Genomic DNA, 27225 nt, shown 5'->3' with positions numbered 1-27225 from the left:
TTGTATTGTAAATGGAATTCCACAAGCAATAATTTTATAACAGAAACACTTAACAATCACAAAGATAACAACAATGAAAAACCAGTTTGGACATTTACTCGTTACATGATCCTACCAGGCCCCTTCCTGGCAGCTAACTGCAAATGCCCCCCAGCGCATTTTTGTTGCGATGATTTCTCCAAAGTATTACAAAGCTTACATTCCCGAGTGCATTATAGCCTCAATCTCAGGGTGCCTTGCAAGATTTCACCTCAGAGATACCTCCCCAAGTGGGACCCTGCTCTCAAGGGTTGTGCTCCCACACCGATCTGCATCACACAGCCTATAGCTGTGGATCCACCCTCTGGGGGAGCACCCTCGCTCCTTCACCCAAATGGAGGACATCTCCTTAAGACATACGGGTCTCTGTACCTGTAATGTACCTGGTGCATACCAGGGCTTTCTCTGCCCCACAGTGGATGATGTGTGGGCCTCGAGAGTTATAGCATAGCCAGCCCTCGTAAAACAGAGAGCTTAACCATGCTCATGCCTTGCAGAGAAGACCGAATTGAGAAAGCAGGATAGGAAGTTGTTAGCAATAGAAGTCACTCGCTCAGTGAGGAGAAACGTGCCATGAGTGCCATGGGCAGCACTCAGTGAGGAAGTGAGCCAGCTGCAGGGAGATGCTGCCCTCGAGAGCAGGGCAGCCGGAGATTGCCTCTTCTGGGACCTACTCACGGGTGAGAGGAGTTAAAGGAGCGCCAGGACAGCAACGTGGGGATGTGCGACCGCAAGGATGTGCGAATGTCCCCAGCAAAGGAAGCAAAGGGACGGAGCAGAGAGCGACGCTTCATTAGCGTGACAAAACACAGCCCCCATCCTCCCCTCTCTCCCACGGGTGCAGATGTGCCACGAGAACGAGCTGTGAAACTGCCCACGGCCTGGCAGCCGGCTCGGGGCGTGCTCGCTGTGGGAATCGCTGCCCGGCACCTGAGGCTGTGCCGAAGCGGCCAGAGCCTGGCTGGAAGCCATCCGGGCAGCACCGCGGCGGCAGGAGGTGCAGCAAGGCCGTCCTGCGGCCAGCTCCGGGCTGCGGGCACTCGGCATCCCCTGCTCTCCCAGGAGCGACTCCCAGGAGCCCGGTTGCCTGCACCAGAGGTGGGAGCAGCCTGCTCCGCACCCAAGGTAGGAGCCCTTCGTGCCTCGTGCAGAGGAGCGCACGCTTCCTGCCCCCTGCCAGCAGCGGTGGGAGGGCAGCGGGGAGCGGCACCGGGCGGGGCGGAACCGGCACTGCTGTAGCCCAGGCGGGAGCCCGGTCCCGGCTCCAGCTCCTGCCCAGCACGGCAGGTTTGCTGGGCCAGACGGGCTGCAACGAGGGGAGCAGCGGTTCCCAGGCGTGTTGCAGCCCGGCTTGGGCTCCGAGAGGCACAGGAAGGGGTTGGAGCTGGGACAGTGAGGAAGTGAGCAGAGGAGCTCAGCGTGCTCTGCTGCCCGGTTGGCTCTGTGTAACACAGCCCAGCCGGGAGTGCGTTTCTCCCTCTGGGCCACGGCAGACACGAGATGATCCCGCTCCACAGCTCTGCACGCATGGATTGATGGCAGCTTTCAACTCCTCCTTTGGAGTGTCTGAATGGGAAGCCTCCAGCGGGGGAACTTCCACTCCCCTCTCTCTCCCCGGCAGCCCGCAGTTTCCCTTCGGGGACCCAGCAGGCAACATCTGCCTCTAGCGGCCCTTCCAGCGTTCCCTTCTGTGCGCTTAGCGCCGGGCTGACGGCTCACCTGGGGTCGTGCAAACCCCTCCCGAGGCTTTTCTTCAGGCTGTCCCGGCAGCTGCAGGTGCCTTTAGCGCACACCAGCTCCGGCACTGGGCTGTGTAATAGACGCTGAAAAGCCGACAGCCTGCGGGCTGACTGGAGCACACGTTGTGAACGCGGCCGAGCAGCACGTCAGTAAAGCGCAGCCCGGGCTGCCCGGTGCAAAGGGCGCACGCTGCTGAGAACGCCCCCTGGAAGTGAGCGCAGGGTGCGTGCTGAGCTGGATGGGGAGCAGCGCCCCCTGGTGGGGGACGAGGGAAATGCAGCCGCCGAGGCATTCTTGGTGCAACGAGGGACCGGGGCTTGTTCAGCTTGGAGAAGAGAAGGCTCCGGGAGACCTCCCAGGACTTGAAGGAAACGTATAAACTGGAGGGGGAACAGATGTTTACGAGGGTGGATAATGACAGGATAATGGGGAATGGTTTTAAATTGAGACAGGGGAGATTTAGTTTAGATATCAGGGGGAAGTTTTGCATTCAGACGGTGCTGAGGCATTTTAAAAGGTAGACCATAGAGGACATGGATGCCCCATCCTTTGGGGCATTCGAGGCCAGGCTGGATGTGGCTCAGGGCAGCCTGGTTTGTTGGACAGTGTCCCTGCACATGGCAGGGGGTTGAAACTAGATGGTCATTGTGGTCCTTTTCAACCCAGGCTATTCTATGATTCTGTGATTACCTTTAGATCTTTGATGTAACGCATGACCTTAGAGAAGCTCATGGATTTCCAAACTAACCTTGTGTCTCTTACAGAAGATCTGTGTCAGCAAGGTGTCTTGATAACAAGCTAAGAAGGAAGCTGTGTGCCCAGTGTCATTCAGGCCCAAAGTGTGGTTTCTCCCTGGGAAGGGACACAAAGGGGAGCTGCTGAACAGGCACTGTGTCAGAACCTCTGCTTTCCCTCCCAACCCCCATTCTCTGCCCCTAGACTTCCTTTACTATAGAAGCTCCCCACAACTCCCCAGTTTCCCCATTCCACCTCTCCCTCCATCACCAGATCCTCTTTCCACCCCACAGCAGTCCCACTCACTCACACCTTCCCCCCCTAGATTCCACACAACCCCCCTTTCAAGCCCAAAAAAGTCCCACTGACCCCTTTCTCGCCCCACCCACACCCTCCTTTATCCCCTCTTACCCCCCCTTGGAATCATGCAGAAGGATCTGCATGAGACATCCTAGAGAGGCTTGGGGGCTCCAGGGGGCTCTTCTGGACTCAACCAGAAGAGTCTGGAGATATCCCAGCGGGACCTTGGGGTGTCCAGGGAGTCCCCATGTTGGTCCTGTGGCACCATGGAAGGATCTGGAAGTTCCCACTATGGGCCCAAGAGCTCTGAGGAGTCCCTGGGCTGATCTGGAAATGGCCCAGCAGGGTCTGGTAGGGTCCAGGGAGTTCTCATGTGGGTCTGAGTGGTCCTGGAGTCATCCAGAAGGGTCTGGGGATGTCCCAGAGGAGTCCTGGGGTGTCCAGTGGGTGCTCATGCGAATCTGGGGGGTCTGGCCATCCGTCTCATCATCTGCTGTAACATGACCACAGCACTTTCATCAGTGGTTTGGACTCACAGCAACAAGACGCACTTTGTCAACTGTGCCACCAAGGAATCATAAGAATTGGAATCGTTGGGATTGGTTAATATGGACTGCTGTTTGTACTCTACAGAACCCATCCTTGTTCAGTGTATTAATTTTAGTTTAGCTACTTTTAGGATTGTTTTTGAACCGTGCTTCTTTTTCTCTTAATAGAGAAGGGGGAGATGTGGGATAAAGTCATTATCTTGCTAATTGTTGCTGCGCAACATCGACCTCCGGCGAGGGGACAGTCGGACGGACCGAACGACCAGCGTTCCTATGCCGAAAGCCAATTTATTGCTGCGTAACAAGCACTTATATACCGTGACACGTGACCGCCCAGGAAACCCACGAACCCACCCAGGAAACCCATGAACCAATCCGCACTCTCCTTGTACCACCCCTTGTTCCACCCTCAACCCCACCTATTACCCTACACTAATGAGTAAAAAAGCTTAGCAGTAACTTGAGCCAGACGTAAACACACACGAGGCTCCTGCTTCCTACATGTAAGTTGCTGTTGCACGGGTATAAAAGGTTGTAAGCATCTTCAGTAAAGGTCCTTCATCGTTCCTTCTGCACCAGCAAGGGAGTCTGAGCCTCTCTCTCCGCACAAGCAAGGGAGCTCGAAGCCCTCTTGCCAACAAAGAGGAGAGGAGGGAAGAGAAGGAGAGAAAAGATTGAGCAGAACAAAGGAAAAAGGGAAGAGAGGAGCTTGTAAGGGGGAAGAAGAGTGATGAACGAGTGCCACTCACGCTGCTATTCTGCGTCACTCCCCAGGACTCCCACAGCTTCCTCTTCCCAGTCCCGCTCAGCTCCTCGTGGGCTGCAGACGCTGCTGAGGCTCTCGCACTCCACGGCCGTCATCTTCTTCTCGTTCTGCCGGACCGCTCTCTGCAGGGCTGCGCTGAGTTCCTGCTGCTGCAGCCAGAACCGCAGCTCCCGTGCTGACGGATGGAGGAGCTTCGTGCCGGCACCCACAGCACGTGGTCCCTGGGCTGCCGGTGGCACGGCAGGATGCTCCCCTCCCTGCCTCCCATCGCCCCTCAGCTACGCCATCCGCCTATAATCTGCCTAAGGATTCCAAAGACCCTGCAGAGGGCTCCGGTCAGGCCGATCGACGGCTGATGCCAACGGCACGAGGTTCGACACCACCACGCGCCGGGTCCCGCACTTTGGTCACAACGACCCCAGGCATCGCTGCGGGCTTGGGGCAGAGCGGCCGGAAGGCCGCGTGGAGGAAAAGGATCCGGAGCTGCGGGCCGACGCTCGGCTGAACGCGAGCCAGCAGCGCCCTGCGCAGGCGGCCGAGAAGCCGGCCGAGCATCAGCAGCAGCAGCTGATCGCCCCGCGCTCAGCCCCGCCCCGCACAGCGCCGGCCTCGGGCCGGCACCGCGACCGCCGCCTGCAGCGGGACGCCAAGGTGCCCCGGAGCCGCTCGTCTCCAGCGGGTTCCCCACGCCACCGCCGGGCCGCGCCGCCCGCCCGGACGCCCCGCTCCCCCACCTGCCGGCGGCCGCCAGCCCGCGCTCGCCGCTCTCCAGCAAGGCCCGCACGGAGCGGGGCGGGGCGGAGCGGGGCGGGGAGGAGCGGGGCGGGGCGGGCCCGGCCTCGCTGAGGTCCCCCACGTCCCCGCCCTCCTCCCGCAGCCGCAGCCGAGGCCCCGGAAGCGGAGCGGGCGCACGACGGCAGGCATCGCGACGGCAGCCGGGCTGGGGCCATGGGAACGCGCGCGGTGATGTCGCAATGACGGCGCGCCCGCGGACAGAAAGGACCCCGCGCGGAGCGCCCGCCCCGTTCGGCGCACCGACCAATGGCAGAGCGGAGGAGGCGGGGCCGAGCGCGGGCTCTCCGCCAATGGCGGCTGCGGACGCGGGGCCGCCGCCATGGTGATGCCGATGGCGCCGGCGGGATGGAGGAGCCGCGGGGCTCCGTGCGGGGAAAGCGGCGCTCCGCCGCTCCGCTGCCCCGCCGCCGCCCTCGGGGACGCCGCGCGGTCGGGGGAAGGCGGCGCGGGGGCACCGCCGCCGGCCCCGTCCGTCCCCCGTCAGAATCCGGCTGTCCTCAGAGGGGGAACCGAGCCGTCCTCCGTCGTTGCGGCGAGGCGCTGCCGGGCTGCGAGAAGCGGCGGCTGACCGCGAGAGGCGGGACCCGCCCGGTGTCCGGGAGCGGCTCCTGGCTGAGCCGGGCAGCCCCGGAAGAGAGGGAGCGATCGCGCGGATCGAGGCGCGTTCGAGCCCGGCACGGAGTCCGGCCCAGCGGAGTCCGCTTCTCGCTCGGCTCCAGTCATCGGCAGCGCTGTGCTGAGCTGCTGCCCCGCAGCTGCAGTCTCCAAGCGCCGTTTTCCATCTGATGCCGTGGAGACGGCGCGCCCTCCCTCATTGCAGCGCGTAAAGCCGACCCCCCGGCGACAGCGCATGCGTGATGGCGTCCCCATGGCGACAGCGCCTCAGCGCGTGCGCCGCTCCGTCGCTGTGGCGCCGCGCCGTCCCCGCTGAGTGACGTCACCAGCCCCGCGACCCGAGGAGGAGGCGGCCGTGCGGAAGTGGGGCGGCGCACCCCGGGGCTCCGAGCGCCGCCTCAGCTTCTACAGGTGGGTGTTCGGGGGGGGCACCGGGGCGGGGCCGGGGTTAAGGGGGCTGGGGGCCGCGTGCCGCTCTGCGTTGGCCCCGCGGGGTCTCTGTGGCGCTCGGGGCTTCCGCTCGGCGGGGGCAGCTGCCCTGTGTCTCCCCGCCTCCCCCGCCCCGTGTATTTCACTGCCCTCCTCCCCTCCCCCCGCCACTGGTCGCCCACAACCTCCCCCGTCGCTCTGTGTGACCCCCGGGGTTGCGCCTCCCCTCCCCTTTTTCCCCCTTCCAGTTCCCCCATTCTGATCACTGTAGTCCTCTTCATCATCATCAAATCATCAAATCACCAAGGTTGGAAAAGACCTTCAAGATCATCCAGTCCAACCATCCACCTACCACCAATATTTCCCCACTAAACCATGTCCCTCAGTACGACATCTAAATGTTTTCTGAACACCTCCTGGGAAGGTGACTCCACCATCTCTTTGGGCAGCCCATTTCAGCATCTAACCACACCTTTGAAGAAGAAATTTTTCCTAATGTCCAATCTGAATCTTCCTGGCACAACTTGAGGCCATAAACACACAACCTGCTGTTAATACTTTTCCTAATGCCCTGACAATACTGAATGAGAAACACATCAACCTCCTGCTAGATATCTCCGAATCAAGTCAGTAGAACAACAAAGAAAGTAGGAGATGCTAACATCTGAGAAAAAATACTGAGAAGGGGAAGTAAAACAAGAAGAAGGCAATGAAGTGGCAGGTGGGTTGTCCCTCCATACCTCTGCTGGTCCTTCACTAAAATTCTTTTCTGAGGGCAGGGCTTTCTTCTCACTGCAATTTCTTGCTTCCTGCAGCCCTTCCCTAAGGCAACAGACACATTCCTGCCAGCTGCATTAATAACTTCCACCTTGTGACACTGAAAACAGTGGGGAACTGTTTAAAAGCATCCTGTCTTGTACAGATACATACAGAAGCAGCAATTACAGTAACAAGAGGAATAATAACGACAAGAAAAAGCACAAGGTGGAAAAAGTCTGTGAAGAAAGTGTGGGCGAAAGCATTTTTTCAGGTTCCTTGCACGAAATATTCCCAAGCAACAGACACTGTGAAGTGGGAGAAATCCAGAACTTCTACAGCATTTTGTCTGAATGCCCGCACAAAGAGAAAGGAGCGGGCTTCAAGACAGGTATCAGGATTTGGCCAATAATAAAACATACCTTTAGTTTTAAATGTGTTCCTTAACCCATTGTGTTACTTTGGCTCTCTCTGAAGGGTTGAAAACTAAGTGCTTTTTTCTCTGCTTGTAATCCATTTCCTGTGGGTTGTTACCACCTATCTGTCTGGCAGGAACTACCCAGTTACCCCGCTGATCAAACCTTACCTTTGGATGTCATCCAAAATTACTTAACAGAAAAGAATCCAACTGGCATATCTACTATGAGGAGAATGAGCAACATTTCCTTGAAGAATTTACTCAAAGTAGGCGTGCGTATTATGTGCCAAGAAAAGAAGGAAATTTGATGCTAGCATCAGTTGATGAAGATTAGCATATATTCTTTATATGGTACATGCTGAAGGCAATGCTGGAAAAAAAAATATGAAGAAAAATCATTGTTTTAAGGTCTTCCTGCCTCAATTTAGGGAAAGAAAATGGCAAGTTCTTCAATGGAAAGGCTTTTTTGTTGTTTTGTTTGTTTGTTTGTTTGTTTTCCATGAAGAATGGAAGTACTTCAAGAGATGGGGGTTTTGTTGTCAATGTCTAAACAAAACATTTGCATTGAATTCAAAATCTGTATGTTTCAGCGTGTCCAACACAGCCAAAATATTTTGCTTAGAGAAGGCAGGCATGTGTTACTATTTTCAATGCGTTTCATGTTTAAAAAAAAAAAAAAGTCAATAATGAAGCATTCACTCTGTTGATCCAGTTCTCACTGAGTCATTAAGGGCAGGGAACAGAAGAGACAGAAGGATATGAGACATCTTTGAACACAGTGTATACAGCGGACTACTGAGAAATTCAAACCCAAACGTCTAGACTAAGTGGAAAAACTTGAAGGAAAAGAAAATAAAAACAACACACAAAAACACAACTTGGAACGAAGTCAAAAAACCAGGATGAAATGAAACAAACTCCATCTCCCCTCATGGAGATGTTTTGATGCAGTTTGGCAGACCAGCTATATGCTCACTTCCTGCTCCCAGGCCAGCTGTGAAGATTGCTCTCTGAATTATGGACTCACAGAATCGTTAAGGTAGGAAAAGGCCATGAATATCATCTGGTTCAACCGTAGACCTCTGGAAGGTTTCCTCCCAGACCACCACCCCCTTCCTTCAGGGGACAGGTGCCATGGTTTATTTTAGTGGGCAGCACCTCCTCAACTTAAGTTCCCTTGCCTTCAGTTCTCTTGCCCCTCTGCAAACACAGCAGCATGCCCTTAAAAATAAACAAATAAATAAATAAATAATCCTGTGGTTTTGACACCTGTCCTCAAATTCCATGTCTGCTTTGACAGAATTACATGTTTTTAGAGGAGTACTTGGCCTGTGATTTTCAGTTAGTTCTGTCAAGCAGTGCACAGACCTTGGTCTCTGTAAAATGGGGCTCTCAGATAGGGTGAGCAAAGCTCACATGAGGGGAAATCACTAAGGGCAGGCTTGTCAGCAGGTTTGAATCTATCCCCTGAACAAAAAGAAGTGAAAAAACAAATTTGGCATCTTGGAGCCCAAACTGGCAGGCCTGATCTGAAATGACATTGCAGTTTTCATTAGCTAGTAGGAGCTGATTTCTTTCCTCCTTATCCAACACGACCTTGAAACATACCTTAAGCTTAAGTAGGTTGTTGTAGTCTTCAGGGGCCTATACTAGCTTTCCACTAATGGAAACTAAGTTTTGAACTCCAGGGGATGAAATGAGGTGAACAAAATTGTCTATCTATCTAGTCACAGCTGTAAGATTTAAGGCATATGAAATAAAAAATGGGGCAAAAGGGACACCAAGAACCAGTTTGAACTTTAAGGTAGTAGAATATGTATAGGGCTGGAGCTGAAGAAGTAGCTTAAATAAGAGTCTTGTTTCTTGTTTTTGGCTTTTGTGGTTCAGCAGGGTGCAAGGATGACAAATATTTAATAGCAGACCACTTCTGCCACAAAGCATGGCCATGGCTACAGAGGCTGGATGATGTCAGAGGATACAGAACAGCAGTCGTGTGATTATCCAGTGCATCACGTGGTAAGTAGGGGAGCTAATATGACTCTGACACCAATTCTTAGTCTACAGGCTTTTGTAGGATGGTATTCCTTAGCAGTATCTTTCACCTGGGGGTAAAGGGAGGGAGACCAAACATCCTCGGACAACCACATGCAATTTCTCACCATCATCAAAAAAGTAACCTGCTGTCAGTCATCTGGCTTGCTCCCTTCTGAGGTTACAACCCTTCAACAAAAGCAATTCAACAACAGACCACTCATAAACTCACGGTCAACAAAAATAGTTCTTTTTTTCTATTGCTGGAAGAGCTGCAGCAGTTTGAGTCTCCCGATGAGCTATACCACTGCAGCACTTCTTTGGGCTTGAGTTAGTGGTGCACCACTTTAACTTAGTAGGCTTAATAAAATACAGAAGGTACTTCACCTTTTTACTGAGAGGGAGGGCAGGAGAGGCAAAAATTGCTACTTCTTGCAAACTACCCTCAGTTTGCAGTATCCCAATGCTCTGTATGAAAGCCTAAAACCACAAAGAAAATGACTATATCTTTAAATATTAGCAATGCAATTTCCTTTCTTCTATTCTTGTGAATTCCAACTGCTTTCCTGATGTTTGCACTTACCAAGTAGACAACCCAGTGATTACTTTCTGTGATCAAACCTGGCAGCTGTGAACTCAAAAGGGCAGGCTGGAACGAAAGCAACACAGAAATGCTGGAGAAGAGAACAGCGTGGCTTCACGTGGTGATGGAGCTTTGTTTCCTATCTCCTCTGAAATTCTGCTCTTTCACATACCCTGCTGTTGTACAGCAAGAGGAAAAAAACAATCAGTGAAAGGGTTGAGTTTGTAGGAGACATGAGCTCCACTTGAAGAGCCATGAGACGTTGGCTGGTATGCTGGTTCAAGGGTATGCTGGTAACTCGTAAACTGAGAAGCCTCCAAGTAAACACTCAGTGTGTCAATAAAAGGCTTGGTGGAGGGCAGAGAAATGTGCTGCTCCTTAAGGCGTGGTGCCCCCATGAACGGATGCACACGGTGTCCATCTCTGCTCTGCATTTAACGCAGGGCCCACGTCCCAGCCTCGGATCGCGTCCCGACCCATGCCTCGAAGGACTACATCGCAGTGCTCGCCCTATACGCGGGACCAGCTGCTGAGCCCAGATGCCACAGCGGGGGCAAGGGGCTGCTCAGTAGGGCTGCCCTTTATGCTCTCACCCCCTCGGGCCCCTCCTGCGAGTCTAGGGGGCGCCGAGCTCGAAGGTCGCTCGATGAGGGCCGGGGGTCGCCGGTCCGGTCCGGTCCGGTCCGGGGCAACGGAGAAGGGCCGTCCGCACACCCCGGGAGCTCCCCGACAGCCCGAGCGGCCGCAAACAGGGTTAAGGCCGAGGCGATTTGCGCGTAATCCCTGGCACGGCCCGGGGAAAGGGGCGCGGTGCCGGGTAGGGGCGGTGAAGGGGGAGGGCAGCTCGGCTAGACCCCCGGGAGCCGGGGGAGGGAGCGGAGCCGGTGGGGAGGGAGGACGGGGCCCGGAGGGGGCCGGGGGGAGGAAAGGGAGGAGCGGCAGGGGGTGGAGGGAAGGAAGAGCGGCGTGGGGAAGCGCTACGCGCCCGAGCGGCGGAGGGAGGGAGGGAGAGGAGGAGGCGGCGGTGGAACGCGCTCGGCTCCGTGGGCCGAAGGTGCCCACCCCTCCCCTCTGTGCCTCCCCCGTTTTGACCCCCAGGGTCCACCTGTCTGCCCCCCCCCCCCCCCCGATCCCAGCACCGGATGCCAGCACCGGGACAACCGCCTGTCCCGAAGTCCACACTGTCACTGTAACCATGGAATCTGGGGCCGTACCAACCCGTCTACCTCGAGAGCCCCATCAGCGTCCTACAGCTCCTGGAGCCTGGTGTCGCTGTCACCCTGGCTGTCCATGACTGTCCCAAGCTGTCCCCCCTGCCATGGTGGCACAACTGCAGCGCGGTGCCATCCTCATTGAAGAGGTGACGAGGAGGGGTACAGGGAGGGGGGCTGGGGGCAGTTGGGGGACACGTGGGGTGTGACATGGGGTTGGTGGTGTCACCATCGTTGGGTATCACCTTCACTGGATGCCATTGGGTGTCATCGAGTGTCACTGTCTTCAGGTAACACCGTGACACAGGGTGACCTCGATGTGGAACAGCCGTGATGCAGTGTCCCCATCCCTGGCTGTCACTGTTGTTACTGTCATCCGGTGTCGCCATCACTCGTGTGTCACCATCCCTTGGATGACATTATTCCCTGTGCTGTGATCACCACACAGAGGTAGGCACTGGTGGCCCCGCGTTGTCACCGTGCTGTCTCTGAGCCTCTTGCTGTCCTTTGTCACCCCTCCAGGCCTGCCTACAGCCGGACTCAGTGACACTGGAGCCCTTTGGTGCCCATCATTGTCTGCCACGAGGACGGGGACACACACGGTGGTGAACTCTGTGCCACCACCAGAGGAGACCACATGTGACATCAGCGTGGCACAGCCGTGATGCAGTGTCATCATCGTTGTGCGTCGCCAGCAGCTCACCAGCTTCAGCCTGTATGACACGTGGCAAGTTCTCGTGCCATTTGCCGAGTAAACCACGGTGACTGTCAATAATGATATTTCAACCTCGTGAGGTGTGTGTGTGCCTGTGAACGCACAGGTTTTTGTTTATTAAGCAGACGTGAAACAACTTCTCTTACTAAGCCATTAAAGTTAGGCTTGCGTTCTTTCATAACAGAATTCAGTAAGTTAACTGGAACTCCTCCTGGAAGAGGAGATCTCCTCTCCATGCCAGTGACCCAGCAGAGCTCCAGGTGACCCGGGCTGATGTCACAGTGCGATGCGCTGCATCACAAGGAGATCTTCCACAGGGCAGCATCAGTGCCAGCACTTCCCTGCAAGGCCTGGGCGCTGCTGCAGCACTGCTCAGGGGCTCTGTCCTTCTGCGGTCAGGAGTCGGCTCAGGGGCAGCAAGGCTGCACTGGGTGACCTTTGTTGACACGTGGAGGAGCAGGGGCACTTTGCGGAGAATTGTTGGTTGGTTGAGGAGCCTTGTTGGTGGAGGGCATCCTTAGTTCTGAGCTGAGGGCTGTCGGCCAGCGACATGGAAGGCTGCTGGACTGTGAGCCTCAGCTCGGAGCTGGTCTACACGTTCCCAACGCTGCTGGAACTCTCTACCAAAGGTAAGGCTTTCCGGACTCCCTTCCCAAGGCATCGCACGGGGCTGTTAGCTGTCCAAAGCCTCAGCTCCTGCTCTCTGTGCTTGGCTGGGCATGGCTGGGGGCTGCTGCAAGAGCCCTGCCCAAGGGTCCAGCTCTTCTGGGGACCACGTGGCAGCCAGGTCCCAATAGTAGAGCTGCCCAGAGCCCCCAGGTTCCTTTAGGCATGCTCAGTCCCCTGTGATAGGGCAGTCCAAGACCAGGTTTCCCTGGGAGAACACACCTACAGGTGTTTCCGTAGGTTCCAGCTCTGGGAGGAAAGGCATCCTGTGTCCCACAGGCTTCCTATGTCCCCGTTTCCCCTCGGGGCCCTGAATAAGGCTGAAATCAGAGCAAAGCCCAGCTCCGCTAGCCATGGCGGTGCTTTTCTGGGGTGTGTGCGTGTGCCTGTATCGATCACTGTCTGTGTGAGGAGCTTGCCAAGCAGTTGTGAAGAGGCTGTCCTGGAGCATGACATGTCTTTTCTTTCCTTTGCAGAGATTGTGGCGGTCTGGGATGCCGTGTCTGATTACATCCTGGAACAGATGAAGCTGGACAAGGTGGGCTGGTATGCTGGTGGCCCTCGCCCTGGAGAGAGGTTCAGTCCCGCCAAGAGTGTGGGCCTCACAGAGCCGTCCCTCCCTGAGCACCACACTGAGCAGCACGCTGAGCCCAAGCCGGGTGCCCAGAGCAGCCTGTTGGCCAACTGGGAGGGAAACCCAAGGCCAGAGCTGCTCTGAGCAAACGTTCGGCACACGCAGGGGCTTTGCTCTGCCCTGTGGTCAGTACGGGGAGAGCCAAGGGAGAAATGGGTGGGGGATTTTTTCTGGCCCTATGCCAAGGATGTCCTTGGGAATAAGTCCCAGGCTTAAGCCCTGTGCTGTAAATGCCCGGGCTCTTCTCTAGCCAAAGGATGTTGGGAAATACTATGCAAAGGTGACTGTCTTGCAGGGATCACAGATTTTTCCAAAGCTTTCCGGAGAGCCCCATCTCACCCTGCTGTCCATCAGGAGTGGGGAGGGCGGAGAGCAGTGACCCCATGCTCTTGATGTTTGTGGCTTTTGCCGCCCCTAAAGTACACACTCGTCAGCCTTTCTGTCTTTTCCCCGTGCAGGGAGTCCTGGTTCCGGGGCTCGGGGTCTTTGCTGGGGTCCGAGAGCAATTCCACAGCAAAGTAGAGGCAGTTTCAGTGCTAAGGCCTGTCTTCCAGCTGGACATCGGGGTGCTGTGGCTGCAGGACCTCCAGTCTCCCAACGACATCATCCCTGGTGAGAAGGCAGCAGCCACCTTCCCCTTCCTGTCCCACGTCTGGCTGGGTGTGTTATCCCTGCTCTCTGGAAATGGCCGGGAGCAGCAGAGAATTGTCTGCAAAGCTCGGGGTACAGCGTGAGTTCGTCCCGAAGGAACCACAACTCAAGAGCTGTTTCTCCGAATGACCTTTTCTATGGGATTTGGTCACGATCATGTTGCATGGGAATGTGGCTTGCTGTGGCAGTGAGGCTGTGCCTTCTCCTTGCAGACGATGTCAAGATTGAGTCGCTCAACTACCGGCAGCTCTCGCGAGCCTCCGGCGTCCCGCTGAACGTGGTGCTGCGCTGCGTGCGAGAGAGCGTGCTCTTATACTGTCACCTCCTGAGGAACAGGGAGCCCGTCTCATTTGTCTTTAAGAACATCGGCGTTATGACGTGCCAAGACGACTTCCTCCTCATGAGGTTCTTCTGCAGCTGCATTGCAACGCTGGAAAGCAATGCCACCATCCTTTCTCTGTTCCGCACTGTAAGTTGAGGAGGTTTTGAGGGTGCGCCATCAGATCACTGCTGGCCAGCCTGGATGTGGCAGGCCAGTCCAATGCTTGTCCCCACGGCTTTCTCCACTGGCAAAGAGATTTCCTGGATCTCTGCCCCTGCAGAAAGCCTGGCAGTGCTCTTGCACAGCCTCTCTATTTGGCCATCCTGCTCCTTCAGAGCAGAACAAAGCTCTGATGTTCACGGAAGAGGCTTTGGTGGAGAGCAGCTTTCTCTTGGCATGGGAGCCAGGCTTGCTTCCTGTCAAGAAGAGCCATGAAAAAATGGCCTTGGCAAGCCTCCAGCAGGTCTGTGTCCCTTTGCAGAGATTTTGGACAGAAGATTCTGCTGACTTCGGGCCAGAGACCACCGCCCATGGGATCCGGGTGTTCCCGAGGTGAGCGCATTTCCTCTGCAGCACTTAGCTGGCCAGGAGACAGGCTTATTTCCCACCTCCTCCTCTGAGACGTGCCCTGCTGGGTCTCCGTGCTCGGCATCCAGTCGGGTAGAAATCCTGGAAAGTCTGGCTCCTGGGAATCATGGTTGTGTTACTGGTGCCCAAGCTGTCCCGATTCTCATCAGAGAGAATGAACTGCACGTGCAGAGGAATTTGGGCTACGTGTGCTGGTTTGGCATGGCCAGGAAGGAAAAGGATGCCACGCTTTGCATAGCACATAGATAAATACCGCCAACAGCTGCATGGGTAGGAGGTCATCCTTCTTCAAGGGTTGTCACTCTTTGTTTCCAGGTTTCAGCTCACTGTGGAAAAGAGCAGAGCAGAGGTTGCCGCGGAAAAGAAAGCTGCAGTAGAGCGGAAGATGAGTAGAGGTGAGGGAACAGGTCCCAGCTGTAGGGAGGTGGGCCCTGTCCCGTGCCGGGTGACCGGATCCAGGTTCACGTGCTGTGTCCGTGGGGCTGCTCTGAAGAACTTCTTTCTGTCTTGGTTTCAGGGGGCTCTGCCGGCAGGCTGCTGCAGAGGCGGAAGACACTTCCCCCCTCCATGCTGCTGCAGCGCAAGCCAAGCTCAAGGCAGAAAGACGTGGCGAAGGAGCCTTCTGCCAGGTGAGAGCCTTGGGCGAAAAGAAGAAGGAGATGTGTGTGCTCGTGTAGGAGTAGCCTCCCCTTTGGAGCTGCCAGCTCTCAGCACCCAGAGAGGCTCCTGACACACAGAAATTAGTGATCAAGAACTTTAAAGATAAACCCAAATTGCCTGAAAACTACACAGATGAAACCTGGCAAAAACTGAAAGAAGCCGTAGAAGCAATCCAGAACAGTACTTCCATTAAGTACAACTTAGAGGAGCAGGAGGGAGGGGAGAAGGCTTCTCATTCTTCATGGCTTTTCCCTGAGAACTTGTTTATCTCTTCTGCTAAGGTCTCATTCATTCCTCATTCATGACAAAGCTGCAGCCAAGATTTATTGACTGGCTGTACAACTCTGCGAGGAAGGCTGGTAGAACTAGAAAAAAAGCTGAACTACACCAAAAGGCACTAACTGAGCGTTAACTGCGCGCAAGTCGTGCAGCAAGCGATAGGATCCTGACCGCTTTTTTATCACAAATACAGGAGTGTTCTATTGACTAAGAGAGGGTTCTATATGACCTAAGCGAAGCTCTTGCTGTACTAATGCGTGAAGCGCTACAAGCTATTCTGTCGGTAAGGACCACTGATCCACCCAGACAGGTCGCACTTCCTGTCTCCAGCGCAGTGGGATCGCATACTGCGCCGACAATTGGCAGATCGTGGCCCCCACTATAAATTGTTATGCCTGCTGCCACACTCCGCAGCACAATTGCTCGAGGCAGACACACCAGCTTCATGTTCCACCCTGGCCCCCGATCCCTGGGGGAGCTGAATGCTGATCCCCAGTGATGGCAGAAGCTCTTCTCCCTTCAGGGGTCTCTCCGCACTGCACCGGAGCCCATCTTTACGGCTGTGGGAGCACGGGGGGAGACCGAGGTGCCCTGGGCTCCTGCAGACTCCTCTTGTGTCTGTTTGCAGCGCGCTCCCGCCATGTGCAGGCAGCTCCCGCGGGACGAAGAAAGCGGGACAGAAGGAAGCATCTACTCCTGCCCAGACCAGCACTGCACCCCCTGCCACAGAGGAGTCTAAGAGGGTGCTGCAGGTACCGGCCCTGCCTTGCTACGGGGACTGTGCTGCTTGAGACTGCACAAATGACAGAATGGTAGAATCATAGAGAAGTTTGGGTTGGAAGGGGCCACTCAGACCACCTAGTTCCAATCCCCTGCTGTAGGCAGGGACACCTGTCTCTAGACCAGGTTGCTCTAAGCCTGACCCAGCCTGGCCTTGAGTGCTTCCACAGGGAGGGAAGCAAAAGCCTCTGTGTGTGCAGTGACCTGGAGCACAGCCCTTGGGGTGCCATCATTTCACATTTCTACCCGCTCCTTCAGCTCCTCTTCAGTAGATGGAGGGTGCTGCACACCTTCCCTATCTTTTCTCGCCTCCTGGCCTGCCACCTGCCACAGCACTCTGATTTTGAGCAGGGGCCATGAGAGTGGAATACGACCTCTGAGCCGCGTTTGCTACAAGTTGCGGATCCCGTCCTGCCTTTAGGGCCCCTGGTCTTTCAGGGACAAAACAGTGCTGACCGGCTGCCAGAGGTGAGGAGCAGGAGCGTGGAGCTGAAGGAAAGTCCCAGGGGCTGAGGCTGATCCTGTATGCTGCTGTGTCTCTGCAGGAGCTCCGGGAAGTGTCCGCATTGTGGAAAGAAGTAGACCGCACGTGGCCCATGCACCAGCAGCAAGTAGAGCAAGCACGGGCAGAAAGGGCGGCGTGGGAAGGCTGGAGCATAGGGGCGGACCAGCGTCCACCCCAGGTACTGTCAGGGATCGAGCCTGCTGGCAACAGCCACCATCCTCAGAGCCAGGCTGCGAGCTCAGCAGGACTGAAGGGGTGGGGAGTGGGACAGGCGCCGTGCAGCATGGCAGGGGCTGGCCTGCTCCTCCTGGGGAGGAGAGCTTGGCACCTCGCAGGGAGAGCCCTGCAGGGAGAAGGGAAGGGCGGCGGGCAGCCGTGGGCTGGCAGGGCCAAGTCTCCTGCTTGCCGGGGCAAGCTGCAGGGCCCTTGACAGAGGGCTTCTGAGAAACAGCCCCGTGCTCCCAGCCACTTTGCTGACAGCGTCTCCTCTTTGGCAGCTGATGGCCAGGCAGAGCATGCGTGCTCCGCATCCTCCAGCCCAGCCCAGGGGACAGCAAGTGGAGAGGAGGTGGAGGAAGGATGTGGATCCTCTGCCGGGAAGTAAAATGGGAACAGCGACCAAGCTGGCACTGCATGCTGAGTAAGTGTGTGCGGGCTCTGCTGGCTGCCTGAGGCACTCAGGCAGCTGTGACCCTGCAGCTCGGGGACAGGCACGGCCCGGCCAAAAACTCTGGCGGGGTGCAAGGGTGGGGACACGCGGCAGCATGGGGATGCTGGGCTGGGTGAGGGGAGAGGCAGGGGGGCTCAGCAGAGCCCAAGGGATGACTTTCTCCTCCTGCTGCAGCCTCCTTTCCCCACGAGTGGCTCAGGTGCTCCAAAGGTTGGAGCCGCACCTCCATCAGCAAGAGGCTTTTGCCAGCACAGCGGAAAGAAACCGGCAGAAGCTGGAGCTGAAGCGGCAGCTCCCCTGGTGAGCTCCATAGGCAGCAGATCCTGAGAGCCGGGCTGGAGCCCAGCCTGCACTACTTGCCTGCGCTCAGCCCGTAACGCTCCGTGCGCTGTTCTTTTCACCTCCGTAGTGCTCGATGCTCGCGTCGCTCCAGAGGGGAAGGTGCAGCCAACGGTGGTGACCGCGGTGGAGCTCTCGGCAAGGGGGCTGGGAAGCTGTCCAGATTTCCACCTGTGAATGGAAGATCTTAGAATCAAAGACTCATTGAATGGCCTAGGTTGAAAAGGGCATTGAAGGTCGTCTAGTTTCAACCCACCTGCTATGTGCGGGGTCGCCGACCACCAGACCGGGCTGCCCAGAGCCATATCCAGCCTGGCCTTGAACGCCTCCAGGGATGGGGCATCCCCCACCTCTCGGCAAGCTGTTCCAGCACGTCACCACCCTCCGCGGGAAGAACTGCTAACATCTAACCAAATTCTGCCCCCCCTTCCACAGTTTAAAACCATTCCCCCTTGTCCTGTCACTATCCAGCCTCGTCAACGGCCGTTCCCCCTCCACTTTATATCCTCCCTTCAAGAATTGGCCACAATGAGGTCTCCCCGGAGCCTTCTCCTCACCAAACTAAGCAAGCCCAGTTCCCTCCACCTTTCTCAATAGGAGAGGTGCTCCAGCCCTCTGATCATCTTAGTGGCCCTCCTCTGGATTCGATCCAAAGCTCTGCGTCTTTCTTGTACTGGGGCCCCAGCCCTGGACGCAGTACTCCCAAAAAAAATAAATTGGCCTTATTTCCAGTCTTTCTGCTGGTGTCGTGTCTGTTGCCATCAACTAATGTGATGGAGCCGTGCTTTGAGAGAGGAGTTTGGGTGGCAACAAGAGCTGCTCCCAAGGCCCGGTAGGCCCATGCTCTCCAAGAGCGGATTCCCAGGACGGCAGCCATCTCTGCTGACCGTGCACACTTCCTGTGCAGAAGAATTGATGTGTCCCCTCGTATCCCCATAGCTCCCTCCCAGCAACAGAAATTCCGTGGGAGAACCGCAGGGGAGCTCTGTGGGGACGAGGAGCAGGCAGGGGCACAGGGAACATGAGGGCTTCTGAAAGGCCTCTCCTTTCCCCAGAGGGCTTGTGAGCACTCCTGCCTGCAGCTGGGAACTGTATTGCCAGGAGCTCTGCAAAGGTGGATTTGCTTGTAAGTGTAGGCAGGGAGTTTCAAACCAACACTGCTGTCCACAAGGGGAACATTTACATTCTCTCTCTGACAGCACTGAGACAAAGATTTGAGCTGGCAGTCTGAAGGCCACATTAAGCTTGACTGGAACAGCTGTACAGTGAGAAACCATTTGCCTTTTCACGGGGAACACAGCTGGAAGGGAAATCCAGAACAGGGGAAAGGAAGGCAGATGGTTGCCAGGCAGAGCTCTGAGCGCAAGGAGATCTTGGAGTGGATGCTCCTGGAAGAGATGCTCAGACACATGCGAGATGAGGACGCGATCCAAGACAGCCAGCACAGCTTCACCAAGGGCAGATCGTGCCTGAGCCATCTGGTGGCCTTCTACATTGGGAGTGCCGGCACTGGTGGTCCAAGGAGGGGCAACTGATGTCATGCACCTGGGCTTGTGTGATGCCTTTGACATGGTCCCGCCCCATATCCTTATCTCTAATTGGAGAGAGATGGATTTGAGGAGCAGCCTCTCGAGTGGATAGAGAATTGGCTGGATGGTGGAAGCCAGAGGGTTGTTGTCAGTGGCTCCACATCCCGGCGGAGGCCGGTCACCAGCGCTGTCCCCCAGGGGTCCATCTGGGGGCACACTAACACTACTCGATAGCCTAATGGGGTGTGACTGATCAGCCCCGCCCCGCTGCCGGTACTGCTGGCTCTGCCCTCGCCCCGTTGCCGGCTCGTTAACGGGAGCCCCCGCACTTACCGCTCACCGACAGCGATCGCAACCCTCCTTGCGGTGTAGTCCCGCGTACGGGCGGCTTACGGTTTCTCCTCGCTGAAACAGCCCGCCTGATCCTCACAGCCCGACTCCTCCTCTCCGTCTGTGGTGGGCAGCGACGCGAGGCTGCCCTCCCAGAGGCTTCTTCTCGGCGGGGGCGCGGATGCAGAGCCGTTGCCCTGGCGACGTCCCCGCCGCGTCAGCCGCTCTCGCCAGAGCTGCCCGGCCGCTCTGTTGTCTCGGGGATCCCTGGGTGAGGGGACCGAGCGAAAACCCCCGTACCTCGTGGTCGGTCGCTGCGGTTCTGGCTGGAACAGCTCCGAAGCAGCGAACCTCGGCGATCGAGGCTTCTTGCGAGGCACAGTCATCGAGGCAGAAGGGAGAAGCGTTCATTTGTGTCCCCGTGCGAAGTTCCGGAGGAGAAATGAGGCTGTTCTCCCCCTGAAGCTGAAACGGAAAGTTTCGGAACTATCGCTCATGGGTTCCTTTTGCTAAACTCACACGTTGGTTCTTAAACCGATGTGCTAATCCCTGCTGCCGAACAGAGCACCCCACATCAATCCCTCCTCTTCCTTTGAGGATTATGGTGTTTGTATGGTTGGAAATATCCAGATAACTGCATAGAGAGAAGCTTGGAAGGAGGATTGAGGGGAGTATCTTGATGCCTGCCTGTTGCATCCCATCCTTGGAGCTCTGCCCTCCCCTGAGTCGCTCTCCCACCTCCCCAGGAGATCCCTGAGGGCTCTCCGTCCCCCCACTCACCCGGTCTTCTTCGCCTCCCACTGCCCCTTGAGCCCCACTCAGGCTTCAGGCCCCGTGCCCCCCGTCCCCCACCCAGGGTATTTCACTGCCTTCCCCCCACCTCCACCACGGGTCGCCTACAACCCCTGGAGTCCCTCAGTCTGACCCCTGGGGTTCCACTCTCTCCCCTGTCCCCACCTCCAATTCCCCCATTCTCATCGATGGAGTCCTCATCCACCCCTTCCCAGTTGTTCTTCCACCAGTGTCTGCCCCTGTTCCCCATTCTGACCCCCAGGGTCCCATGCCTGGCCCCCTCCCATCCTGTTCCTTCCTCGGTCCCCCACTCTGATCCCTTGTGTCCCCTTTCCCGCCCCCCCGTACGTCTTCCCATTTTGTCCCGCAGATTCATACCCCCCCCCAGTCCCCTCTACCTGACCTCCAGAATTCCCTGTCCCCCCAAATACCCCCACTCTAATTCCCCTATTCTGAACCGTAGTCTCCTACCATCCCCCAGTCCCCTCAGTTTGCCCCCCTCCTTCCTGACCCCATTTTCTGATCCATAGAGTCCCCTGTACCCCCCATGCCCTCCTTCCTGACCTCTGGAGTCCATTCCCCCATTTTGACCCCCAATATTCCCTAACAGGACCCCCCTTATGTCCCATAGTAGCCCCCCACAACCACCAGCTCTCCCCTCCCTCCTTCCCCCAGGCCCCCTTTCCACTCATGGAAGCTTCATTCTCCTCCCCCCAGTCATCCCCCCACAACCCCCACTCTCTGCCCTAGACCCCCTTTACAGAATCACAGAATCACAGAATCACAGAATGGCCAGGGTTGGAAGGGACTTCAAGGATCACGAATCTCCAACCCCCCTGCCACATGCAGGGCCACCAATCTCCCTGTTTAATGCTAGGCCAGGCTGCCCAGGGCCCCATCCAATCTGGCCTTGAACACCTCCAGGGATGGACGGGGCATCCACAACCTCTCTGGGCAGCTGTTCCAGCACCTCACCACTCTCTCTGTAAAGAATTTCCCCAACGTCCAACCTAAATCTCCCCTCCCTCAACTTCAAACTATTTCCCCACATCCTGCAGTCATCAACCCTTTCAAAGACTTGATTCCCCTCCTGTTTGTAGGCTCCCTTTAGGTACTGAAAGGCTGCAATGAGGTCACTCCACAGCCTTCTTTTCTCCAGGTTGAACAAGCCCAACTCCCTCAGCCTATCTTCACAGGGGAGGTGCTCCAGCCCCTGATCATCTTCGTGGCCCTCCTCTGGACCCTCTCCAACAGCTCCCTGTCTTTCTTGTACTGGGGGCTCCACACTTGGACGCAGTATTCCAGATGGGGTTTCACAAGAGGGGAACAACCAAGAACAATCACCTCCCTGTCCCTACTGGCCACCCCTCTTTTGATGGAGCCCAGGATACCATTTGCCTTCCGAGCCACAAGGGCACACTGCTGGCTCATGTTAAGTTTTTCATCCATCAAGACCCCCAGGTCCTTCTCCACAGGGCTGCTCTCAAGGAACGCTCCTTCCAGTCTGTATGGATGCCTGGGATTCCTCCGGCCCAAGTGCAAAACTCTGCACTGTGCCATGTTGAACCTCATCAGGTTCACCCGGGCCCACCTTTCTAGCCTCTCGAGGTCCCTCTGAATGGCATCCCTTCCTTCAACCGTGTCAACCGCACCACTCAGCTTGGTGTCGTCAGCAAACTTACTGAGGGTGCTCTCAATTCCATCATCGATGTCATTGATAAAGATGTTAAAGAGCACCGGTGCCAAGACAGACCCCTGGGGGATGCCACTCATTACCAGTCTCACCTGGACATGGAGCCATTGATGACCACCTTCTGTCTGTGGCCTTTCAACCAGTTTCTTATCCATCAAGTGGTCCACCCATCAAATGCACATCCCTCCAACTTGGAGATAAGGATGTGGTGGGGGACCATGTCAAAGGCCTTGCTCAAGTCCAGGTAAATGACATTGTTTGCCTTTCCCCTGTCCAACGATGCCGTCACTCCATCATAAAAGGCCACCAGATTGGTCAAGCATGACCTTCCTCTGGTGAAGCTGTGCTGGCTGTCACGGATCACACGCTCATTCCTCATTTGATCAAGCATGTCATCCAGGATGATCTGTTCCATGATCTTCCCAAGCACAAAGGTGAGAATCACTGGCCTGTAGTTCCCAGGGTCCTCCTATTTTTTTTATATTTTATTTTTTAAAATTATTTCTTTTACACCCTATAGAAGCTCTCCACAACTCCCCAGTTTTCCCCTTCCACCCCTCCCTCCATCACCAGATCCTCTTTCCACCCCACAGCAGTCCCACTCACTCACAGTCCCTTCCCCCCTTAGATTCCACACAACCCCCCTTTCCAGCCCAAAAAAGCCCCACTGACCCCTTTCTCGCCCCACCCACACCCTCCTTTATCCCCCCTTATCCCCCCTTGAAATCATGCAGAAGGATCTGCATGAGACATCCTAGAGAGGTTTGGGGGCTCCAGGGGGCTCTTCTGGACTCAACCAGAAGAGTCTGGAGATATCCCAGCGGGACCTTGGGGTGTCCAGGGAGTCCCCGGGTTGGTCCTGTGGCACCATGGAAGGATCTGGAAGTTCCCACTATGGGCCCAAGAGCTCTGAGGAGTCCCTGGGCTGATCTGGAAATGGCCCAGCAGGGTCTGGTAGGGTCCAGGGAGTTCTCATGTGGGTCTGAGTGGTCCTGGAGTCATCCAGAAGGGTCTGGGGATGTCCCAGAGGAGTCCTGGGGTGTCCAGTGGGTGCTCATGCGAATCTGGGGGGTCTGGCCATCCGTCTCATCATCTGCTGTAACATGACCACAGCACTTTCATCAGTGGTTTGGACTCACAGCAACAAGACGCACTTTGTCAACTGTGTCACCAAGGAATCATAAGAATTGGAATCGTTGGGACTGGTTAATATGGACTGCTGTTTGTACTCTACAGAACCCATCCTTGTTCAGTGTATTAATTTTAGTTTAGCTACTTTTAGGATTGTTTTTGAACCGTGCTTCTTTTTTTCTTAATAGAGAAGGGGGAGATGTGGGATAAAGTCATTATCTTGCTAATGAGTAAAGAAGCTTAGCAGTAACTTGAGCCAGACATAAACACACACAAGGCTCCTGCTTCCTACATGTAAGTTGCTGTTTCACAGGTATAAAAGGTTGTAAGCATCTTCAGTAAAAGTCCTTCATCCTTCCTTCTGCACCAGCAAGGGAGTCTGAGCCTCTCCGCACCAGCAAGGGAGCTCGGAGCCCTCTTGCCAACAAAGAGGAGAGGAGAGAAGAGAAGGAGAGGAGAGAAAAGATTGAGCAGAACAAAGGAAAAAGGGAAGAGAGGAGCTTGTAAGGGGGAGAAGTGTGATGAACAAGAGGGGAGAAGAAAGAGGGCAGAACAGAAGAGAGGATACAGGTAAGAAGAGCAGATCTAAAAAGATCCTTTTTCGGAGCCGGACACCATCACTCTGATCAGAGTGCTGTTGGCTGTTCCCAGGCCCTAGCAAGGAAAGAAGCCCCATGCAGCTAATACAGAACTTGCTGGAGAATCACCGACAGACACAAAGGTCTCAGTGCCCAGTCTTGTGCAGGAGCTGCTCTTAATTACAGCAATTTTGCATTAACGGAGCGATCCATTAGCAGCAGCTTGCTCCTGAGTAAGACTACTACCCTGATGTGCAGAAAAGCCTGATGTTTCCTAGAAAAGCCAGTTTCCTGACTGGCTGCAGCTTCCATCTCACGATTGTCATGATGCTGCTGACTTGAGCATGAAAATGCAAGAAGGAAGCAAGCAATCTTACTCCACGATCTGTTTACCTTCATGGAATCACACAGTATTTCAGAAAAGCACGCAGGCTTATTTCACATGCACTTTACACTAAGGAGAGACAAGAACAAGAGAATTAAAGTCAGTAAAAGCAGGAGGTTTTCCACAATGCTGCAGCACTTTCTTGGTGCAGGTGTTTCTTCTGTCAAGATGCACCTCCAGGTTAACAAACAGCAGCTGCAGTGCAGGCATCCAGTCAGTGATGAGCTGTGAGCTGACATCTCTGTGCCTGGCCCACAGCAGTATTTGCATGAAGGTCTTCATGCCTCCTGGCAGCAAACCTCTGCTGCCAAAGCACCCCATGACCAAGCACACTGTACCATAAAGCACAAGATAGCTTTCTCGCCTGACTGGGTCTGTAAAGCATAGAATCATAGAATGGTTTGGGTTGGAGGGGACCCCTAACATCATCTAGTTCCAACCCCCTGCAATAGGCAGGGACACCTCCCTCTACACCAGAGTGCTCCAAGTCCCACCCAGCCTGGCTTTGTGCCCATAAACAAAGACAAACCATGTCTGCCTCCTGAAACTACGTTAACAGCCACTCGAGGGAAGACACAGCACCTTTCATCATTACATCACTTTGTAGACAACGTTTTAAAGCAGAGCACTCACCCACCACCAGCAACGCATCTTCCAGGTCTCCTGACACCGCAGATTTAATGCTGTCTGTTATGTCCTTGTCAGCAATGCCTCACTACCATCAAAAACTAAGGGGAAGAGTCCATGGCAGAAAGTCAGAGAGTTAACACGGAGTTTACTAGATCAATCTATGCCTGTGACAGGGGGCAGTAGGCCCCTGCCCCCCCACACCCTCCCGGCCCCACAAAATGCGAAGGAAGGAAGGGAGATTGAAAAAAACAGCGGCAAGGAGGAAAACTTATTTTACTAACTATGATATCGGAATGCAAGATAACACAATATAACACAATCTAATTGAAACTGAGACTAATAAATCAAATAAGATATGAGAGAGAGTTCCTGAGACCGAGTCAAACCTGGAAAGCTTGGAACGGCTGGGAAAGCACCTCCAGCACCCACTGCCAGGCAGTAAGAGCCCGCCCCACCCGGAAGGGTCAGATCCATGACTTCCGTAATGTATAGGGACAGGTACCTGGAATTGGAGCATTAACACTTTAATTCCAGTACACTACATGATGTTTCGATGCAGAATACTGAAAACCAAAAAACATAAAACCATGACAGATTCAAAAGACTGCTTTGCAACAACAAGCTCCTTATATGCTGCACGAACGTTCTATCATTCCTGCAGCACTCTCAGCTAAATCCGGACCGTCCCTCAGAAATATTTCATTTTCATTGCTAGCAGTCTTCTAATTGGCCTACCACAGCTATTACCATTTTCAAGACCTGCTACTTTGTGCTGCCAATCAAATTTCTTAGCTCCTCTCCCCCCTGCCCCAGTGGCAGTCACACTTCACTCTGTCAGGGACACAAGGACCCTTTGAAACATGGAAGATGTGTCAGATGCCATCCTCAAGGGAGCAGCCAGATTCTAGCAAGAACACACACACAGCATCCGTTAGGAGCAGGGCCACCACCTGGGTGCTGCCCACATTTTCTAGCCATAACGTAGCTAAGTACAGAACCATGCCCACGGCTCTCAGCATCACTGCAGCACTCCAGCCATCATCATTAGCAGGACAAGGCCTGGCCTTTCACACTACTTATGAAGCTTGTAGTTCTCATTAATGTGACGAATCTCTTCATTGGTGCGAGAAGCCAGAATTTCAATCAGGCAACCTTCATCTTTCCTGCTCCCTAGGGAATTGCCATGGCAAGATTTAAGATACCAGCAACTGCTTGTGACGTGCAACCAGGTTTCTTTAAGAGTTAGTAATAAATAAGAAAACATACATAACAAAGCAGTAAGTCCTTGGACAGAACTTAAGCAATACAGAAGGAAGATTTCCAAACCCTCACAGCACTCCTTAGTTTGTGCACATCATACATGGTGGTGGGAGTCATCCCAATGATCACCCTCTCAAAATTCCCACTCAGCTCCGTCTTCAAGTCATCAATCAAACCCTAGAAGGCCAAGAGAACAGAAGGAACTGAGCTGTTCACCACTTCTCTTCAGGCTCCAACCCTCCTTGCATCAACAACTGCTCTGAACTGAACAAGAACAAAACAACCCTGGTCAGGTAAAGTCTCTGCTGACCTTTCTCTTACGGAGATTAGGTCGTTTCGCACTTTTCACCCAAGTGACACAACCACGTTCACACATCTCTGAAGACCACCTACCCTGCCAATAGTGCTCAGAACTTGCTGACATTGGGAAACGTTTAGTTTGGTCAAGACACAGGATGCTGTGTGTGTGTTCTTGCTAGAATCTGGCTGCTCCCTTGAGGATGGCATCTGACACATCTTCCATGTTTCAAAGGGTTCTCGTGTCCCTGTTTGGTCTTCATCTGTGCCTGAAACCAACAAATGGAAGCCAGTCAGGCTGCTTGCACAAGAATCAGAAGAGACCTCTGCTCTTGTGCCACCTCCAGTCCCCTACACAGCCGGTTCTCAACAGCCCCAGGACTACATCTATGCGCACAAAGCTGCCAGGACCCACACCACCAGAGCAGCTGCATTTTGGGACATGAAGGGCAGTTCTGTTTCCACCTTTCAACGATTTTTAGGACAGTTGTGCAGTGTGTTTAGGACAGTGGAGCAATGCAAGCAGCTGTGCTTCCCTCTAACAAACCATCAGAGCAGCCATTCCCAGCGCTGGGGAAAAAATAAAAGTTGACCTGTGGAGGGAGATCAACTTACCAAAGCTCTTCATGACCTTCCTGAGCGCCTGCGCTTCTTGCTCAGCGCTGAAAACTGAGGCCCGCTTGATTGTTGCCTAAGGTCACAAGGAAAGGATTTAGTAAAGGCAGACTTGAACACATAAGAGTTGAACTGAAAACAAACAAACAAAGAAACAAACAAACATAAAAGAGGTGAACACAGAGATAGTAAAACTCCACCCACACGAGT

General features: G+C 54.9%; 1 protein-coding gene and 2 long non-coding RNA genes across 18 annotated transcripts; 1 reads left to right on the top strand and 2 right to left on the bottom strand.

Moving 5' to 3' along the window:
- Positions 1–592: 592 nt before the first annotated feature.
- LOC149913894 (uncharacterized) lies at positions 593–4912 on the bottom strand. The gene is made up of 3 exons (XR_016460827.1): positions 4863–4912; positions 2926–4303; positions 593–2631 (listed from the first exon to the last, which is right to left on the bottom strand). It is a non-coding gene; the product is annotated as an uncharacterized LOC149913894 (long non-coding RNA).
- Positions 4913–5454: 542 nt separating this feature from the next.
- LOC149913893 (coiled-coil domain-containing protein 81-like) lies at positions 5455–18506 on the top strand. Of its 14 annotated transcripts, none has more exons than XM_090128363.1 (16): positions 5455–5949; positions 7854–8180; positions 9029–9157; positions 10892–11761; positions 11845–12310; positions 12824–12885; positions 13440–13593; positions 13845–14101; positions 14436–14506; positions 14858–14937; positions 15060–15171; positions 16110–16233; positions 16807–16944; positions 17264–17406; positions 17611–17736; positions 17846–18506. In XM_090128363.1, exons 5-16 carry the CDS (start codon positions 12232–12234, stop codon positions 17964–17966), a joined length of 1467 nt encoding a protein of 488 aa, XP_089984489.1. In that variant the 5' UTR covers positions 5455–5949; positions 7854–8180; positions 9029–9157; positions 10892–11761; positions 11845–12231; the 3' UTR covers positions 17967–18506. The 14 variants fall into 14 exon arrangements, with proteins under 14 accessions (XP_089984489.1, XP_089984488.1, XP_089984487.1 ...); XM_090128362.1 differs by having other exon boundaries at positions 6783–8180; XM_090128361.1 differs by having other exon boundaries at positions 6579–8180.
- A 3234-nt stretch (positions 18507–21740) lies between these two features.
- LOC149913892 (uncharacterized) lies at positions 21741–26906 on the bottom strand. 3 transcript variants are annotated; one of them, XR_016460823.1, is made up of 4 exons: positions 26497–26906; positions 25230–26280; positions 24222–24941; positions 21741–23215 (listed from the first exon to the last, which is right to left on the bottom strand). It is a non-coding gene; the product is annotated as an uncharacterized LOC149913892 (long non-coding RNA). The 3 variants fall into 3 exon arrangements; XR_016460821.1 differs by having other exon boundaries at positions 25230–26906; XR_016460822.1 differs by having other exon boundaries at positions 21741–23212; positions 25230–26906.
- Between the last annotated feature and the right edge of the window lie 319 nt (positions 26907–27225).

The sequence above is a fragment of the Phasianus colchicus genome, chromosome 33 (genome assembly GCF_987193195.1).
Source record: "Phasianus colchicus chromosome 33, bPhaCol1.hap1.1, whole genome shotgun sequence".
Lineage (NCBI taxonomy): Eukaryota > Metazoa > Chordata > Aves > Galliformes > Phasianidae > Phasianus > Phasianus colchicus.
Note: the sequence above shows the minus strand (reverse complement) of the source record. Positions and strands in the feature narration are given on the sequence as shown.